Genomic DNA, 17,007 nt, shown 5'->3' on the forward strand with positions numbered 1-17,007 from the left:
AGACGGAGTCTTGCTCTTATTGCTCAGGCTGGCGTGCAATGGCACGATTTCAGCTCATTGCAAACTCTGCCTCCCGGGTTCAAGCAATTCTCCTGCCTCAGCCTCCCAAGTAGCTAGGATTATGGGCATGTGCCACCACGCCTGGCTAATTTTGTATTTTTAGTAGAGATAAGGTTTCTCCACGTTGGTCAGGCTGGTCTCAAACTCCCGACCTCAGGTGATATGCCCGCCTTGGCCTCCCAAAATGCTGAGCCACAGGCGTGAGTCACCTTGCCCGGCCTTGTCTCAGTTATTTCAAAACCCTCAGCACTTGGCCTAGGGCCTGGCACATAGTAGGACTTCATAAATGTTTGAATGAATGAATGTGTAAATATCCAGGATCTCAAACTTAGTTTCAGCATTTTGCTAATGAGCTCTCTTTGTCTCATCTGTTTTTTTCCTCCATGGTATGAAATAATCTAATTCGACCAGCTTAGACTCAGTCTCTGAGCCAGTGGTTTACACACATTTTGTTCTCAGAACCCCTTTGTAACTCTTCAACATTTTGAGGACTGCAAACAGTTTTCATTTATTTCGGTTATATCTATCAATCATTACCTTATAAAAGTTAAAACTGGTCAGACACAGTGGTTCATGCCTGTAATCCCAGCACTTTGGGAAGTCAAGGCAGGTGCATAGCTTGAGCTCGGGAGTTCAAGTCCAGCCTGGGTAACATGGTAAAACCCCATCTCTACAAAAATACAAAAAATTAGCTGGGTGTGGTGGCACGTGCCTATAGTCCCAGCTACTTGGGAGGCTGAGGTGGAAGGATCCGTTGAGCCCGGGAGAGGTGGCTGCAGTGAGCCAAGATCACCCCAGTACACTCCAGCCTGGGTGACAGAGCAAGATTCCGTCTCAAAAAAATAAAAATAAAATAAAATCAAACTCAGGAAAAATGTAAATATGTATTAATTCATTCATTTGAAAATGATAACAATCCCAATACATGTAAACACAAATAACATATTTTTTTTTAATAATATATTTTTTCAAACAAACCCCCCAAAAATTTGGCCGGTCATGGTGGCTCACACCTATAATCCCAGCACTTTGGAAGGATCACTTGCGTTCAGGAGTTCAAGACCAGCCTGGGTTGGCCGGGCGCGGTGGCTCATACCTGTAGTCCCAGCACTTTGGGAGGCCGAGGTGGGTGGATCACGAGGTCAGGAGATCGAGACCATCCTGGCTAACACGGTGAAACCCTCTCTCTGCTAAAAATACAAAAAACTAGCCGGGCGAGGTGGCACATGCCTGTAGTCCCAGCTACTCGGGAGGCTGAGACAGGAGAATGGCGTGAACCTGGGAGGCGGAGCTTGCAGTGAGCCGAGATCGCGCCACTGCACTCCAGCCTGGGCGACGAGCGAGACTCCATCTCAAAAAAAAAAAAGAAAAAAAAAGACCAGCCTGGGCAACATAATGAGACCCTGTCTTTACAAAAAATCAAAAATGAAGTGGGTGTGGTGGCACATGCCTGTAGTCCCAGTTGCTTGGGAGGCTGAGGTGGAAGGATTGCTTGAGCCCAAGAGGTCAAGGGTACAGTAAGCCCTGATGGCAGCATTGTACTCAGCCTCAGTGACAGGGTGAGACAAAGAAAAACAAACAAAGAAAAATTTTAATGGAATTGTTTTCCATGTTTGCGAGTCTCCTAATGTCTGGCTGTCTGGCTTAATAGAAGACAGCTGTATTCTCATATCTGCTTCTGCACAATCTGTTGCAATATGTTATTTTGGTTGAAATATATGAAGAAAATATGACTTTAAGCAAATATGTTTTGGGGTAAGAGAGAACCTCCCAAGCCCCTTGAAAGGGTCTCAGGAAACCCTAGAGGTCCTCAGAGGACACTTTTGAAAAAGATTGCTCTGGCCGGGCACAGTGCCTCAGGCCTGTAATCCCATCACTTTGGGAGGCTGAGATGGGCGGTTCACCTGAGGTCAGGAGTTCGAGACCAACCTGGCCAACATGATGAAATCCCATCTCTATTTAAAAAAAAAAAAAAAAAAAAAAAAAATTAGCCAGACGTGGTGGTGCGCACCTGTAATCCCAGCTACTCCAGAGACTGAGGCAGGAGAATCACTTGAACCCGAGAGGTGGTGGTTGCAGTGAGCCGAGATTGCACCACTGCACTCCAGCCTGGGCGACACAGCAACACTCTGTCTAAAAAAAAAAAAAAAAAAAAAAAAAAAAAAAAAAGAAAGAAAAGAAAAAGAAGAAAAGATTGCCCTCATTCCTTATTTTTGTTAGTAGAACCTCTGCCAAGTCTGGAGGTTCTGTCTGAACTTAAAATCTCAGCAATCCTGCTGCCACCACCCAATAACATAATTGTCAATATCCTTATAATCCCCTACCTCCCCTACCTGTGTACCTTATTTCATAGTTTTCAAAGAGTTTTCCTATGTAATGTCTCCCAGTTGCCTATCAGACATGTCTGCTGATTCCATCTTACTCATGAACAAAATTTCCTATGAATCATGAAGTTCAGAGTGTACATGATTTGCTCAGGGCAAGAGGCAGAGGTAGGGCTCAAACTCACACCTTGTAATACGAATTATATGCTCTTTTGCTAGCCACTTACATCAGCAGTACTCCATCCTGGCCTCATCTACAACAATCCAGAGTATTGAGATGTTTTTCTTTTTCTCTCTCTCTCTCTCTTTTTTTTTTTTTTTTGGACATGGAATCTCACTCTGTCGCCCAGGCTGAGTACAGTGGTGCGATCTCGGTTCACTGCAACGTCCACCTCGGGGGTTCAAGCGATTCTCCTGCCTCAGCCTCCCAAGTAGCTGGGATTACAGGCACACACCGCCGTGCCCAGCTGATTTTTGTCTTTTTAGTAGAGATGGGGTTTCACCATGTTGCCCAGACTGGTCTTGAATTCCTGACCTCAGGTGATCCACCTGTCTCAGCCTCCCAAAGTTTTGGGATTACAGGCGTAAGCCACTAAACCTGGTGAGATGTATTTCAATATTTTCCTAATTTATATCTTGATGGGGAATGAAAACCAATATTTATTAAAAGCCTATTATATTCCAAGCACTGTACTACTAAATACCTAATTTGTTTTCCACCAGCCTCACAAAAGCAGATGTTATTCTCACTTGAGGAATCAAGGTTTAGAAAGATTTAAGTATCTTGACCTATTTGCCAAAGATGCGTGGCTAATAACTGGTAGTACCATCATTTGGATCAGACCACCTTATTCCAGGTCACACACTCTTTCCGTTATAGAACTGTGCCTTCACTAAAATTGTGGTTCTATATCACAAAATATCTTCTCACATCATTACAGCCCCCCAGGGACTCAGCCACAGACACTTTCTGAACCTCCAATATATTTCTGCTCCTTTCTTTGTTGATTCTAGAAATACTGTCAAGCTTTCTTGACAAGCTCACTTCAACCTCTCCTATTAGTGCAATTCCACCAATCTACGGATAGAACCTTGAAATCCACTAAAAGAAAGCAGAGTAAAGAGAGGCATGCATTTCTTTAAAACTAGTGATGGATTAAGAGCATCCAATTGATATTAATTGGCATGTAGCCATTAGGCATTAAAGGTTTAGGGTCTCTGCCCTCCTCCCCAGCTCCATGGTGATCAGACCCAGCCATTTCCTGGCTTAGAGCCTCTCCTATACAGGGCCAGTCCCAGGTGCACCTTTGAGATAACAATAATGTCTCCTAAAACAAACAGCCATTATTTCTACACAAAGACCTTCAATGTTTCCTCCATCAACAAAAGGCTACAGCCATCCCTCCAAGAAGACAAAGGGCTGGAAGCCCTTTCATAAATATCATGATGATGGTGTGGGCCCAGTGGGAAGGGCGAGCCAGGAAGATTATTCTCCAGCACTTTCTCTGCTGAGGAATAGCTGGGACAGGACTGACTCCACCCTTCAGAAAGAGCTATGAGTGACTAATCATTCCTGAACTATTCATAATGACAATAATAACATTTCCCTAATCTGCAGAAAGAAAGTAAAAATATTGAGCCATTACAGGATTGCCATCAGGATCAAATGAGACAATACGTGTGAAATCTCTGTGTAAGGTTTCAAGGATTGCACAACTGACATTATTATTATTATCAGACAATTGATGGGTCACCCATATTGCCTGCATGAAAAAGACAGCTGTATTTTAGACAGATGAGATTCCAAATAGTCTTGGTTTCTAGGTCCACCAGTTCCTAGAATAAAGCATAAAGGAGAAGAAACATGGTCAGTATGGCTGACCATGATAGTCTACTAGGGCTTGTCCCCCGTCAAATTGCTGTGCAGGTGATGGCTAAATATGTTGGCTATTCTTTCCACTCCCAAGAGCCCAGATCCTGGAAATGAGGTCGCTGATGGTTGATTCCCCACCTAGGGTCTAATGGTCCAAGTTCCCCACTTTCCCTTCCCTCCTTTGTCCCCCTGAAAACATCTCTCATGCAACTTACACAAAAATAATTACACATTATAAATTAAAGTGTGAGAAAAGTGTCCAACCTCATTGGTAATAAAAGGCAAGTAAATTAATGTGAGTTGTACCGTCTTATACCTATTTAATAATAAAAATTATAAATGAGAACTTCCAATTTTGATGAGGTTGTGACAAAATTGATGTGACCTTATAGCAGTAGTGGCATAATAAATTTGTATAATCCCTTACAGAGGTAAAATGACAACCATAGCAAATACTAAGGAGATATTTCTATCTTTTGGCCTCGTGGTCATCTCTCTCCTTAGCAATTCAGAAGGAAATAATTTAACAAAAGTGAAAAAAAAAAAAACACTGCAGCTGTAGATACATTTACCCATGATAGGCAAATACTGAAACAACCTGAGAAATGTTTTAGATAATTGTAGTGTGACTGTAGTCCTTAAAATAAAAATATAAAAACTGGCTGGGCATGGTGGCTCATGCCTGTAATTCCAGCACTTTGGGAAACCAGGGCAGGGGGATGACTTGAGCTCAGCAGTTGAAGATCAGCCTAGAAAGCATAGCAACACCCCATCTCTACAAAAAATTTAAAAATTAGCAGGGTGTGGTGGTGTCCACCTATAGTCCCAGCTACTTGGGAGGTTGAAGTGGGAGGATTGTTTGAGCCCAGGAGGTTGAGGCTGTAGTAAGCTGAAATCATGCCACTGCACTCTAGCCTGGGCAACAGAGTGAGAACTTGTCTAAAAAAAAAAAAGAAAAGAAAGAAAGAAGGAAGGATGGAAGGAAGGAAGGAAAGAAGGAAGGAAAGAAGGAAAAAGAAAGAAAAGAAAGAAAGAAAGAAAGAAAGAAAGAAAGAAAGAAAGAAAGAAAGAAAGAAAGAAAGAAAGAAAGAAAGAAAGAAAGAAAGAAAAGGAAGGGAAGGGAAGGGAAGAAATATGAAAACTACTTAGAGGCCAGGCACAGTGGCTTACGCCTGTAATCCTAGCCCTTTGGAAGGCTTGAGCCCAGGAGTTCAAGACCAGACTGGGCAACATGGGGAAACCCCGTCTCTATGAAAAATACAAAAATTAGCCAGGTGTGATGGTGCATGCCTGTAGACCCAGTTACTTTTAGGGCTGAGGTGGAAGGCTCACCTGAGCCTGAGAGCTTGAGGCTGGAGTGAGCTGAGATTACACGACTGCACACCAGCCTGAGCAACAGAGCAAGGCCCTGCCTCAAAACAACAACAATAACAACAACAAAAACAAAAACTATGGTGGCTTACGCCTGTAATCTCAACAATTTGGGAGGCCGAGGTGGGCTGATGCCTTGAGGTCAGGAGTTCCAGACCAGCTTGGGCAGCATGGTGAAACCCCGTCTCTACTAAAAACACAAAAATCAGCTGGGCGTGGTGGCGGGCACCTGTAATCCCAGCTATTCGGGAGGCTGAGGCAGGACACTGCACTCCAGCCCGGGTGACAGAACCAGACTCTGTCTCAAAAAAAACAACTACTTAGAAATATGATGAAATGTTATAAATGAAAGTATACAATATAATACAACTAGGTAAGAATGTATGCATAAACACTGGTAATAAGAAAAATGAAAAATTCTTTAATACAGTGGTCACGAACTATATTTTAAAATATTCTTTAATATTTTTATATCATCTTTTAAATACAGCAATAAAAAGAAAGAATAGTAGTTAGCTGGTAGAATTTCTCAATACTCTGATTCTATCAGGGTAGGGCACGGAGTGGTCCTTGCTAAGATGATGATGGGTATTAGTAAATTTATGAGCAATACGTTTCCAGGTGGAGAGACCGTAGTAGATTCCAGTGGTTAAAAGCCTCGGAATTCAAGTCAGGCAACAAATCACTGAGTTGGATTCCTCTTTCTTCACTTGCTTGCATGTGTGGCCTTGAACAAGCTGTTTGACTTTTCTAAATCTTTCTGACTTGTAAAATGGTAGTGATAGGCAGAACCAACTTCACAGAGTCATTGGAAGTAGCCAGTGAGATAAAGTACATAACATAGCGCTAGGTGCATTGAGAAATGATTCAATAAATGTTTGTTGTTTGTGCTGTTAATAATGATGATGATGGTGGTAGTGGTTGTGATAAACTGAGGGCTTCCAAGGAAAGTACTTTATCTAGGCCGGGCGCGGTGGCTCAAGCCTGTAATCCCAGCACTTTGGGAGGCCGAAACGGGTGGATCACGAGGTCAGGAGATCGAGACCATCCTGGCTAACACGGTGAAACCTCGTCTCTACTAAAAAAATATAAAAAAAATAGCCAGGCGAGGTGGTGGGCGCCTGTAGTCCCAGCTACTCGGGAGGCTGAAGCAGGAGAATGGCGTGAACCCGGGAGGTGGAGCTTGCAGTGAGCTGAGATCTGGCCACTGCACTCCAGCCTGGGCGACAGAGCGAGACTCTGTCTCAAAAAAAAAAAAAAAAAGAAAAAGAAAGTACTTTATCTTAAAGGTCTGACATCACTTAAAGGATGCTACTCAAATAATACTATCCCTATATGTGGAGCTAACTACAAATTTTGAAAAGTAATTTTATGTTATGTTATTTATTGATTTACTTTTAATTGACAAATGATCACTGCTTTTATTTTATTTTATTTTTGAGATGGAGTCTTGCTCTGTCACCCAGGCTGGAGTGCAGTGGCACAATCTCGGCTCACTGCAACCTCCACCTCCCAGCTTTAAGCGATTCTCCTGCCTCAGCCTCCTGAGTAGCTAGGACTACAGGAGCATGCCACCACACCCGGCTAATTTTTGTATTTTTAGTAGAGTCGGGGTTTTGCCATGTTGGCCAGGCTGGTCTCGAACTCCTGATCTCAGGAGATCCACCCGCCTCGGCCTCCCGAAGTGCTGGGATTACAGGCATGAGCCACCGCACCCGGCCCACTCTGTATCTTTATGGGGTGCAATTGTGATGTTTCTTCAGATATATACATCATGGAATGATCAAATCAGGCTAATTAACATATCCTTCGCCTCAAATATTTCTTTGTGTTGAGAATATTTAAAATCCTCTCTTTTAGCTATTTTGAAAGATATAATACATTATTATTAACTGTAATCATGGAAGTTATTTTTTCCAAGTTTCCACAAGCAGCACTGAAAAGTTGTTTTTAATGCACTTTTTAAGATAAACTTTAGGCCGGGCGCGGTGGCTCAAGCCTGTAATCCCAGCACTTTGGGAGGCCGAGACGGGCGGATCACAAGGTCAGGAGATCGAGACCATCCTGGCTAATCCGGTGAAACCCCGTCTCTACTAAAAAATACAAAAAATTAGCCGGGCGAGGTGGCGGGCGCCTGTAGTCCCAGCTACTCGGGAGGCTGAGGCAGGAGAATGACGTAAACCCGGGAGGCGGAGCTTGCAGTGAGCTGAGATCCGGCCACTGCACTCCAGCCTGGGTGACAGAGTGAGATTCCGTCTCAAAAAAAAAAAAAAAGATAAACTTTAATTATTTATTTATTTATTTATTTATTTTTGAGACAGATTCTTTCTCTGTCATCCAGGCTGGAGTGCAGTGGCATGATCTTGGCTCACTGCAACCTCCACCTCCCAGGTTCAAGCGATTCTCCTGTCTCAGCCTCCTGAGTAGCTGGGATTACAGGTGCCCGCCATCACACCTGGCTAATTTTTGTGTTTTTAATAGAGATGGGGTTTCACCATATTGGCCAGGCTGGTCTCGAACTCCTGGCCTCAGGCAATCCACCCGGTTCGGTCTCTCAAAGTGCTGGGATTACAGGCATGAGCCACTGCGCCCAGCCCACTTTATTTTTTTAGAGTAATTTTAGGTTCACAGCAAAATTGAATGAAAGGTGCAGAGATTTTCCATAGATCCCCTGCCCTCACATAATTACAGCCTCCCCTGCCATCAACATCCAACACCAGAGTGGTACCTTTATTATACAATGGACCTACATTGACACATCATTGTTAACCAAAGTCCACAGTATATGTTAGGTTTTACTCTTGGTATTGTGCATTCTATGGATTTTACATATAATGACAGGTATTCACTATACAGAGTAGTTTCACTGCCCTAAAAATCCTCTGTGCTGGCTGGGCGTGATGGCTCAAGCCTGTAATCCCAGCACTTTGGGAGGCCGAGACGGGCGGATCACGAGGTCAGGAGTTCGAGACCATCCTGGCTAACACGGTGAAACCCCGTCTCTACAAAAAAACTAGCCGGGCGAGGTGGCGGGCGCCTGTAGTCCCGGCTACTCGGGAGGCTGAGGCAGGAGAATGGCGTAAAAACCCGGGAGGCAGAGCTTGCAGTGAGCTGAGATCCGGCCACTGCACTCCAGCCTGGGCGACACAGCGAGACTCCGTCTCAAAAAAAAAAAAAAAAAAAAAATCCTCTGTGCTTTACCTATTCATCCTTCTCTTTCCCCAACTCTTGGAAACCACTGACAACTTTTAGTATCTCCATAGTTTTGTCTTTTCCACCATGGTATATAGTTGGAATCACACAGTATGTAGCCTTTTCAGATTGGCTTCTTTCTTGAAAGGTATTTTTTTAATGACCAGTCTAGAAGACCAGCTGAGGGTTTTGAATTTCCACTAGATAATACAAAGATAACTATTACCAGTGATTGTGTTTGGTTCTTTATGCATGTTATCTCCAGAAGACAAATGTTATTATCCTTATTGGTAGAACAAGTGTTCAAGGTCACAAAGCCAGGAAGTAGAGGAGCTAGTATTTGAATCCAGTGCGTCTGACTCCAATGTTTTTATGTTTTCATCATGCCACAGTGCTTACCTAATAATAAACACGGGTTCTGGAGCATTTAAACCCAGTCACGGGAACTGACATGGAAAAGCACACTGGCACAGCTGCATATCCAACTGCATGCCACTCCAATTCTCAGAAAACAGCATCCTGATAGAGCAACGCAACAGCCACCCCGCTTGGTGCCAGCTTTCAGTCTTATAACTTGTATTCCCAATCCTTAGGCAGGAGAGCTCAGTCAGCATACTGACTAGCCAAATTAAGTGGATCTGGTTCAGTGTTTCTTTACCTTTTTTACATTATCCGTCTCCCCAGAAGTCTCTTTAGACATTTTCTTCCTAATCACTCCCAATTCCAATACCACAGACAGACTCTACATTTTCTTATGTACCGTGGCTCTTTGGAGGCCCAAAAGCCATTGTAATACCTAAAGGATTGTTTTTGCCCTTGGAGAAACTATTTTTACACACTTGGGGGCTACATCATCCCCACTGAGAACGTATGGTCTAGATGCAGTTGGCCAGAGCTCAGGGAGGTTAACAGGGAGTTGAGACACCAGGGAGGCAAGGGCAGGACCTTGGAGAGCGCTGAAGTGGCCCTCCTGAGGCCATTCCAAGGCTCCATGTTGCCTGAAAATATGTCTGAAAGGAAGAGGCAGGTAGAGGCAGGGGCTAGGAAACTAGTATTAGTTTTATCTTACTAAATGTTGTAGGAATAATCAGAATGTGAAGGCCTCCTAATTCTGTTTCATAAAAAGTTCTTGTGGGGCCGGCACTTTGCGAGTGTGGACTTTAATTCTCAAGGCCCAAGGCAGTTAAACGGCACATTTTCAGGTAGTCTAACGATTTCAGGGTCTTTATTTAGAGCCCAATTCCATAGGACTTGGAGGTTTTCTGAGATTTAAAGGTATCAGATTAATTCTCCCTTCCTCACCCTCCACTGCTGGCTGGGTTTATGATGCCACATTTATAGTTTTACAGTGCCTGCTGTGACTTGAAGACAGTAGGCACTATTTACCACGTGCCAGACAGACACTGTGCTAAGCATATTAGTGAGCTATTTTATTTAACCTGCATAATAATCTTCTCAGGTAGGTCTGATCATTATCCAAGGATAAGAGAGGTTAGCAAACTTGCTCAGGATCACACAGCTGATAATTGGGGAAGCACCAGATCTTGAACCCACATAGTCAACTTCAGAGCCTCACTGCTTAACCAGCATGCTATACTGCCACCAGATTGACTCAGTGGCCCTTGTAAGGTTTTTGTTTTTAAAAATCCCATTAATATCCTTAGCACAGGACTATTATCTCCCCTACTCAACTTACCCAGAGATATTTCTGTGACCCAACGTTTATATTTCTGTCCTCTCCTCAGGAGAACTTAAAATTTGTCATGTCACTCCTATGCTTAAAACTCTTCAATAGCTCTCCCTGGACCCCTCAGAATAAAGTCCAAATTCTTTATCATGCCTTATAACGCCCCTCATGATCAGCCCCTTCTTATAAGGCCAGCCTTGTTGTCTTTTACCATTTTGCTTATCAAACTCTCTGCTCCAGCCACGTTGATGCACTTTAACTAAACTGTGCCCTCTGTCCCTTTTGGGCCTTGGCACATGCTGTCCCCTCTTCCCAGGGAATTCCTTTCTATTCACCTCCCTTTCAAGGGGATAAATCCTCCATATCTCTCAGGTTTTAGCTCAGATATCACTTCTTCTGCATTTCCTCACAGATCCCCCAAATCTGGGTACAACAGAAATAATGGCATCGCAGTACTCTGTGCTGGTCAGATTGTCCGTGGCATATTTTGTCCAGTGCCAGGCATCACATAGATGAAGTCTGCAGGCAGGCAACCAGTATGGAGAGCGTTCTGAAATTGCTTTTAATACATACCAGGCACTGAGTTAATGATTTCATGGCTATTATCTCACATAATCCTATTGGATTGGGTAAGTACAGATGAGGAAACTGAAATTCAAAGAAGTTAAGCAAATTGCTCGAGGGCCCTCAAATGGTGAATGGCAGTGCATGATATTTGACCAAACCTGTGCAAATTCAGAGCCCATGCCTTTAATCCCTGCATAATACTACCTCTGAAAACCACAGTATCATGACTAGATTAGTGACAAAATAGAAGTTATCTAACCTAGAGAACAGATGACCCAGGGCAAGCTATATTCACTCAAACAGTTGAAAGGTTGTCACTTCAGAGAGTAAGGGACACATCAGTAGTTAGCTTAATAGAAGAAAGTTCTAAAAAGGAAGTGAGCCACTGAGGGGAAAGGCCCAAGTATCTGTCATCTATATGTTTCTCAGTCCAACATCTGGCTCAGAGGAGGGGGCTCCATAAGAGGAAGGAAACGGAGCTGCCCAGTAGTAGAATGGGTTGCCTCATGAAACAGTGACAGCCCCATTGACACTCCCCCGGTTGGGCTGGTTGGCCGCCTGACAGAGCGCCATGGAAAGGACCACAGAGAAAGGATTCCACGTATTCTGCATCCTAAAATTAGATGACCTCTAAAGCCCGCGTCCACTCAAGGATTCTGTAATTATTGGACTAAGTCTATAACTCAGATTTTGGCAAGTCACAGACCATCTGGCAATGCATCAGTGCACTGAGATCTCAGAAAGCAGAGAACATGAGTGGATTGGACTCCTGGACTTCCAGAACCCAAGCTTCCACTCTTTCCAGCTCCATACAATGGAGTTAGAAATGGTTCACTGTAACTCTGGGGAGCTAGAAACAGTCCTGTTCCAGAGGCTAATCTGGAAAGAGAGATGTTTAAGTCATTTTAGAGAAAGGCTCTGCCTGTGGGTTTCAGCTGCTGTCATGGGATCTGAAAAAGGAGATGACTTCTCCTTGCTAGCAGATGGTTAGGACAAAAAAATCAATACGTCAACAAATGAATTTCTGACAGCCATTTGCTGAAAGGAATTGAAAGGGCTCCACAAAATGTACATTGGGCTAGCCGTTGTTCCTCATGTGCACTGTGTCCTTTCACTCCCTGCTGAGTGGCCAGTGGCAAACACAGAGGACTGTCCCCTCTGTCCAGCATGGAGTGAGTTCCAATAGAGCACAGCCAGAACCAGTGCTTTCTGCCAGCTTTCCCAGAGGGCTCGCACAAATGTGGGTGGCTCAAAAAACAAGAAAACGTTCCATCAACATTGATGTTATGAGACTCTCTGACTCCACTTTCAAAAGATTTGTGCACCCTGACAAGAACAGAGTATTGTGGAGCCTAGAACACCTAATAATGAGGGCACCTTAGTTGTATGGTTCAACCTACAGCTTTAATCAAACCACAACTCCACACACAACTATATTAAACTAGGCAAACATCACTTGTGCAATTTTTGAAAGAAGTAATAAACCAAATACAATGTGCTGTCATTACCTACAGGTCTAACAGCATCTGTTTGGTCCAGTTGTATTATTATTTACAGTTCTTTGATGCTATCTTTCCATAGTCGCCCTCCTATCTTTTCACTTGCTTCTCTCAACTTAGAGATCAAACCTTCTCAGTTTGTGTCTATAGCTAGAGCCTCAATAAGCTTCCTCCGTGGCATGGTGGTCTCTCACATGGGACCATCACCACTCCATGTGTGTCCCTCCCTCTCTTAGCAGGGATCTGAGATCTAAGGTCACCTGAATCTTTTACTTCCTCTCTTTTTTCTTCCATTCTTTTACTGCCTCTAAAGAAACATGAATCAGATATAGTATAATAACTATGTGAAGCCCACCAAACTATTTTTCCAAACAGAAGGGAGTGGTTTTCCACTCTTTTTTTTTTTTTTTTTTTTTTTGAGACAGAATCTCGCTCTGTCCCCCAGGCTGGAGTGTAGTGTAGTGGCACGATCTTGGCTCACTGCAACCTCTGCCTCCCGGGTTCAAGCGATTCTCCTGCCTCAGTCTCCTGCGTAACTGGGATTACAGGCACCTGCCACCCAGCTAATTTTTGTATTTTTAATAGAGAGAGGGTTTCACCATGTTGGCCAAGCTGGTCTCAAACTCCTGACCTCAGGTGATGTGCCCACCTCGCCCTCCCAAAGTGCTGGGGTTACAAGCGTGAGCCACCGTGCCAGCCCACTCTCTACAGAAGGGTAAAAAATTTTCACCTTTCACCTTTTCAGCCAATAGAAAACAATGGCCGCAAAGTGAACTTAAAAACTGGTTTCCCCTTGTAATTATTGACCAAACTGCCTTCCTCTTCTGATATATTCCTTTTAAACAAAATATCTTAAGCTGCAAAGGTAAATAGATGGGATTGGAATACTGTTATCTAAAGTTCCCGGATATAGCCTGCTTGCACAGATAGATGCTGGCTCCACAGGTGTTACCCACAGGAATGTTTATACAGATGGAGCACCATAGATGTTTCTCACAGACAGAGGTACACAAACACAGATGCTACTCACATAGACAGATGTCCACCAGGAACACAATATATACCAGCAGCTCTCGCAGGGTGGTCTTGACATAAAGTTCCCGGTTCTCAGCTGTGTTCTCAGTCAGGGTTGTTCCCCAAAGTCCTAAGGGGCATGGGAGAGATGCCTGGGATCCTCAGTGGCAGTGTTCCTCCCAGTCATCCCCACCCATCTGTCCATGGACTTTAGCCCCTTTCCACCCCTGCCCTTCCTTGCCCATCACCTTCATCCTTGGCTGAATCTGGCTACTCTACCCACACCCATGCTTGCCCTTCCCATCAACTCCCTGAGGTCGACAGAGGTGAAGGCCCTGGCTCATAGAGAATGAAGGCATGGAAAGGAGGCACCTGTTTCAGGTGGGGTAGTCCAGGGCATCCTCACATCCACATCCTCCCTCAAACCAGCTCCCACATACTCCTCTGGGTCCCCAGGTGATGACCATGCCAGACTCCCCACAACCGGTAGACCGCTTAGCTGGTCTCTGTGTTCTGGGGCGTGCAGCACTGCCACAAGCAATTCACACACCCCAAAGTGACACTGAAAGGTCACCTCTTCTTCAGATCACATTCCACCCCCACCCCCTGCCCAAAAGCTTTTACGACTCCTTCTCCTGACTCTAATATCCCAGGAGAACCCTCCCTCTATCCAGTACCTCTGATGCCTCGACAGATATGGAGGCAGCAGCTGGACACCTGAGTCCTGTGTGCCGTCTCCTGGGGTTCATCTTCAGGCTTCTTGGGTTGGGGCTGGAGGGGCCCTGAGCTGGCGATGGTGCAGACCCTCAGCGTCCCATGTGGGGAAGGGGGACCACTGTAGGCGGGATTGTCCCAGGCTCCACTCCCCAGCTTTTGCAGCTCCTGCCCCTCAGGAATTTCCACAGCATTCATGGGAAATGAGGTAAGGGGGCCTGGTACCCCAGGTGCCCACTCTCAGCTGGAGGAAGAGGGAGCAGAGGCGCAGCCCAGCCTAGCCAGCAGAGAGCAAAGGGAAGGGCGTCTGAGAGCAGCTGTTTCCACACAGCCTGGGCTCCTGCCTTTTGTAGGGGGATGTCTGTGCCCGCTGGGGAGGGAGCGGGTGAGAGGACAGGGTGGGGAAGGACCATCAATCCTGTCAGGAGCTGTCTCTCCCTCTTGCTGCAAGCCCCAGGGACCAGCAGAAAGGGGAGGTGAGGGAACTGGAAGGTGGGGGTCTGAAAAGGGAAGAGAGGGGAATAGGAGGAGGATGTGGAACTGGGAGTGGAAGGAGAAACGGGAGGAAGAGGTGATGCTGGGGATGAAGGGGGCTGCTTGCAGATGTGCCTGGTGGAGAGACGGCTCAGAGGTCAGACAGAAGAGATGATCAAAGAGCAATGGGAGGAGCTGAGACGGGAGGGGAGCCGGGGCCTGTGCTGTGGGTCTGAGCTCATTCCCACTAAAAGCTCCTGAAAGGGCCAACATGGATTGGGGTGGGGACCGAGGCCAGGGAGGAAGGCTGAAGAGCGCTGCCCCCCTCCCAGGCTTTGCCCACCTCCCAGGCTCAGCCAATGGGTCTGAGGCTCCCGTCCTGTCTCACCTTGAGCTGTCCCCTGGTGGAGTAGAGACAGGCGGCTCCCCTCCCTCACTTCACCCTCTCAGCTGTGGGGGAAGGACAGTGGCAGGAGGAACCCCAGTGTCACATACTTCAGGGCGCTGAGGGGGCAGAGGAGAGGACTGCAGAGTCCTAGGTTGTCTATATTCCTTGTTCTGAGGCTTGCCTTTCCATGGCTTACGGGTGAGATACACAAAGAGAGGGGGTTCCTTAAGGGTGTGGGGCTCAGTATGGGAAAAAGGGTATAACCTGGTTGGGAGGCTGGATCAGAGAACAAAGGACAAGGACAGTATGATGCGGGACTAAAGGGGAGTGGATATATGGACCCAGCTGAGCTAGGAACATTTTCCCATGGCTCTGCTTAGTCCTGGGCCTAGAATTGTGAGCTTGAGCACAAAATGGAACTACGCCTGATATCAGGATTGATCTGCTTTCTTTATAACCGCAGGTCTCTGAATTAAAACTGTGGCATGGGCCCCCAAGCACATTCCTGCCTATGCCCTGCTCCAGCGTCCGATCACCTGCCCCAGCTCCCCCATAGGCATGCATGATGCCCCAGAATGGGGCTGGTCCCACAGGTGGTGGTGGTCACCCTGCAGTTTCTCCTCCTTGAGGCTAGAGGAGAGACTTTCCTCTCCCAGCTCCTGGCTCCCCACCTAGGGCTACTCACGGGCCTGAAGCTCACCTTCGCATTCAGTAAAACATCAGCCTTGTCAAAATAATCAGTCTTGAGTGTCCCTATAAAGAGATCTTGGCTGGGTGTGGTTGCCCACACCTGTAATCCCAGCACTCTGGGGGGCCAGGGCGGGAGGATCACTTGAGCTTAGGAGTTCAAGATCAGCCTGGGCAACATGGTGAAACACCGCCTCTACAAAAATAAATAAATAAATAAATAAATAAATAAATAAATATAAAATTAAAAAAATTAGCCAGGCATGGGGTGTGTGCATGTAGTCCCAGCTACTCAGGTGGCTGGGGTGGTAGAACCACTTGAGCTGGGGAAGCTGAGGCATTGAGGCTGCAGTGAGCTGAAACCACACCACTGCACTCCAGCCTGGGCAACAGAGCAAGACCCTGTCTCAAGATAAAAGAAAGATAACAAGCGTTGGTGAGGCTGTGGAGGAAAGGGCCCCTTGTACGCTTGGCTATAGTGTAAATTAGTACAGACATCTTGGAAAACAGTATGGAGGTTCCTCAAAAAAACTAAAAATAAAATTACCATATGCTCCAGGAATCTCAAAGGAATTGAAATCAGTGTGTTGAATAGATGTCTCCTTTTCCATGTCCATTGCAGGATTATTAACAATAGCCACTAGCCAAGATACGGAAACTATCTAAGTATCTATCAACAGATGAATGGATTTAAAAGATGTGGTATATATGCACAATATAATATGCTCAGCCTTGAAAAAAAACACAGAAAATTCTGTCATTTACAACAACATAGATAAACCTAGAGAACATTATGTTAAGTGAAATAAGCCAGGCATAATGAGAGAGATGCCCTATGCTCTCACTTATATGTGGAATCTAAAAAAATTGAACTCATAGAAGTAGAGAGTGGAACAGTGGTTAACCAGAGCCTAGGGGTGAAGGGTGGGTGAGAGGGGAAGAGAGTGGTCGATGGATAAAAGCTTCCAGTCAGGCAAGAGGAATACGTTCTGGTATTCTGTTGCACAGTGTGGTGACTACAGTTAATCATGTACTGTGTGCTTCAAAATAGCTAAAAAAGAGGATTTAAAATGTTCTTACTACAAAGAAATGATAAATATTTGAAGTGGTGAATATGCTAATTCACCTGATTTGATCACTCCACAATGTATATATGT

The 17,007-nt window shown here is 45.3% G+C and overlaps 1 protein-coding gene across 1 annotated transcript in view; it reads right to left on the minus strand.

Annotated features, from left to right (window-relative positions):
- The window catches only part of PKD2L1 (polycystin 2 like 1, transient receptor potential cation channel), a 44,976-nt gene extending 30,365 nt beyond the window's left edge, over positions 1–14,611 (minus strand). The window contains 2 exon segments of the mRNA XM_065521282.2: positions 13,604–13,717; positions 14,265–14,611. Coding sequence (XP_065377354.1) covers positions 13,604–13,717; positions 14,265–14,499 — 349 coding nt within the window. The 5' untranslated portion in view covers positions 14,500–14,611.
- Between the last annotated feature and the right edge of the window lie 2,396 nt (positions 14,612–17,007).

This window comes from Macaca fascicularis, chromosome 9, assembly GCF_037993035.2.
Source record: "Macaca fascicularis isolate 582-1 chromosome 9, T2T-MFA8v1.1".
Classification (NCBI taxonomy): Eukaryota; Metazoa; Chordata; class Mammalia; order Primates; family Cercopithecidae; genus Macaca; species Macaca fascicularis.